General features: G+C 55.4%; 1 protein-coding gene across 1 annotated transcript in view; it reads right to left on the bottom strand.

Annotated features, from left to right (window-relative positions):
• Positions 1–3054, bottom strand: part of Cyhr1 (cysteine/histidine-rich 1) — a 14473-nt gene extending 11419 nt beyond the window's left edge. Inside the window, exons 1-2 of the mRNA XM_013033921.1 lie at positions 2672–3054; positions 1765–1917 (exon numbers count right to left, since the gene is read on the bottom strand). Coding sequence (XP_012889375.1) covers positions 1765–1917; positions 2672–2764 — 246 coding nt within the window. The 5' untranslated portion in view covers positions 2765–3054. The remainder of the gene's footprint in view (positions 1–1764; positions 1918–2671) is intronic.
• Positions 3055–3092: the final 38 nt, after the last annotated feature.

Consider the following 3092-nt stretch of genomic DNA (forward strand, 5'->3'; position numbering starts at 1 on the left):
GCCACCCCGGCCACCGACCCCGGCGCGGCCGCCATCTTTGTTTTCGCTGCGCGCCCCACCCCCGCGCGCCACCGCCCCCTTCTTCCCGCTACGTGGTTCCTCGCGCGCCAATAGGAGCGCCGCCCGGGGCCAGACGGGCCGGCAGGCACAGCCAATGGGTGAGCGAGGGCGCCGAGAGCCCGCCCTCTGCCGAAGGCGGACTGGAGAAGGCGGGGTCCAGGCGGCCCGCTGGGGGTGCACACCTGCAGCTCAAGGCCTGCGCGAGGGTCGGGGACTGCACCTTGTCCTCCTCAGCGGCTGTGGGAGCGAGCTGCAATGAGCATCCCCAGACTCCCACGACGGGGTGTCCCTGCACCCACCATTGTCCCTAGAGACAGATTTGCATGTGCTGGGCCCTGTCCTGGCTCACTGGAGGGGAAGGGCACGAATGACCCTGACTTTTGCAGGACAGGGTATGCTTCCGCGGGATGCAAGCATAGGAACTGCGTGGGAGCGGTGCACTTCAAGCCTTAAATCCAATGCTCTGTGTAGCCCTGTTTCCTACCCCTGGGGTTGGAGACTGAGGAGGAATCCAGAGCTAAAGGGAAGGTCTTGGCTTGCACACCTAGAGGGCACACAGGTAGCAATTGAGTCAGCTCCTGAGAAGGATGTGCGGTTCCGGGAGTCGTGTGGCACAGCTCAGCTCAGAGGGTCACCTGCCAAGACCAGTAAGGATATCTGCAAACCCACCATGTCTCAAGAGAGCAAGGAGCTCTTCCCAACACAGAAGCCCTCCTAGCAAAGGTGCCAGGAATGAGGTTGTATGGTAATTCCAGCACATCCCCACAGAGAAACCAGATGGAGTTTTAGGGGCTTTAAGATGCTCAACGAAGGCCCTCTAATCCTTCTGAAGGATGGACTAATTAGCAAATGCTGGTGGTTCACATCTGTAATCCTAGCTACTCAGGAGGCTGAGATCTCAGGATCTCGTTCAAAGCCAACCCAGACAGGAAAGTCTGTGAGACTATCTGCAATAAACTCAGGAAAAGCCAGAAGTGGTGCTGTGGCTCAAGTGGTAGGGCACTAGCCTTGAACACAAAGAGGCTTAGGGATAGTGCCCATGCCCCAAGTTCAAGCCCCAAGATTGGCAAAAAAAAAAAGACTTAATTCCAAATTCCTGGAGAAATTTTAAAGTTTATTGGAAATCAAACCTCTTTTGATCCATACCCTTCACATGACCAATTCCCAAACAGACTTGGGACCCAGTCTCTTTTATTCTTGTCTAGGCAAGTCCTTAGAAAAGGGACAGCATTCAGGCTCAGCCCCAACCTGCAGCGGATTCAATTCAGGAAGAAGGAAAACCAATGCCATGCCTTTAGGAGTAGGCCCCCCAAGAGCAGGCCAGTGGAGGGGAGATGGTAGCCGGGGCAGGGGCCTGTCCTGCTGTATCTATCATTCCCACTGTGAGCACTGTGTGTGCAGGGCTCGACAGTAGGCCCAACTGCCTGCAGCCAGGGCCCAGCGACAGATGTCTTCCTTCAGCAGCAGCAGCAACCTGTCCTCTTCGAGACGGCTTAGCAGGCCTGCAGTCCCCAGCATTACACCCCCCCATATTCCATAAGTGTTGGCTGTGAAGACAGCCACAATGAGGATGGTCACAGCGACCACCAACAGCACTGCCTGGCCAGCGACAGAGCAGCCTTCGGGACCAAGGTGGTCACCAGCGACAGCGAGCACCATGCCTCCTCCCAGTAGCAGGTTGGCAGAGGATCGGTCCCCATTCACCCAGTGGAAATCAAAGGCCAGAAGGGGCAGGCCGATTACTGTCGCCACCCAGGCTCCAGCAAAACAGTCTTCATGTGGGCTCAGCCCTGGGGCCAGCATGGTGGCAGCAGCCAAAGCCTGGAGCAGGAAGCCAGCAGCAGCCCCTCGACTTGACTGTTGATACAGGAAAAGGAAAGACATGTAGGGAAAAGCCAGGAACCACTTTATTTTATTTATTTATTTATTGGTGGTATTGGGGTTTTGAATTCAGGGCCTCTACTACTTAAGCCACATCTCCAGCCCTTTTGTTTTATTTTTCAAATAATGTCAAGAGTTCTTGTCAGAGCCAGGTACTAATGGCTCATGCCTATAATCCTAGATACTAGGGAGGCTGAGATCTGAGGATCATGGTTTTGAAGCCAGCCTGGGCAAGACTGTCCAGGAGATTCATCTCCAATTAACCACCAGAAAACTGGAAGTGGCACTGTGGCTCAAATGGTAGAGTGCTAGCCTTGAGCAAAAAGCTCAGGGACAGTGCCCAGGCCCTAAATTCAAGCCCCATGACAGGGGTGATCCTCTATACTCAGGAGGCTGAGATCTGAGGATTGAAGTTTGAAATCTGTCTGGATAGTAAAATCCATGAGACTCTTATCTCCAAAAACAAAGAAGTAGAGTTGTGGCTCAAGTGGGCAGAGCATTAGACTTGAGCAAAAAAAAAAAAAGCTAAGGGACAAAAACCAGGTCCTGAGTTCACATGTGGACCTGAGCCACGGTATCTAGCAAGGATTACCCTTTTACACCACAAACGTTTGGGGGTCTTAAGGAAAGCTGGCCCCAGACTTGCCTCCAGCCACTGCAGTGCAGAGATCTGTGGTGGAGTCTCCACTACGCGCGGGAGGGCCTTAGGTGTGGAGATAGGGATACTCACCTGCACAGAGCTGGCGGCCGCATGCAGAGACACCGCTCCCAGCACCAGGTGGGACAGGACAGTAAACCATTCGCTTCCCGGCTTTGGGGCCATGACAGTAAATTTGAAAAGACAGGAAGGGGATCTTCAAGTTTGGAGAGAGAAACACACCGAAGCCCTTGCCCTAAGGGCTGCTCTCCAGGAAGCCACGGCTCCACGAGTAGACGCTGAGTTGGGGGGCCCCGGAGCCACTGGGCCAACTGAGGAGAAGGACTCTAATTCAGGTGAGAGAGGGGTGGCCAGAGGCAAGGTCCAGACTGGGGAGGCAAGAAAGGGAGCCTCGGGACCAGGAGACAGAGCGGCGCCAAGCGCAGGCCCCGGCGGTGGCTTGGGCTCGGTCCCAGAGCCGGGCGAGGAGCCGGGCGGCCGGGGAGCTCCGGGG

This window comes from Dipodomys ordii, unplaced genomic scaffold, assembly GCF_000151885.1.
Source record: "Dipodomys ordii isolate 6190 unplaced genomic scaffold, Dord_2.0 Scaffold179, whole genome shotgun sequence".
Lineage (NCBI taxonomy): Eukaryota > Metazoa > Chordata > Mammalia > Rodentia > Heteromyidae > Dipodomys > Dipodomys ordii.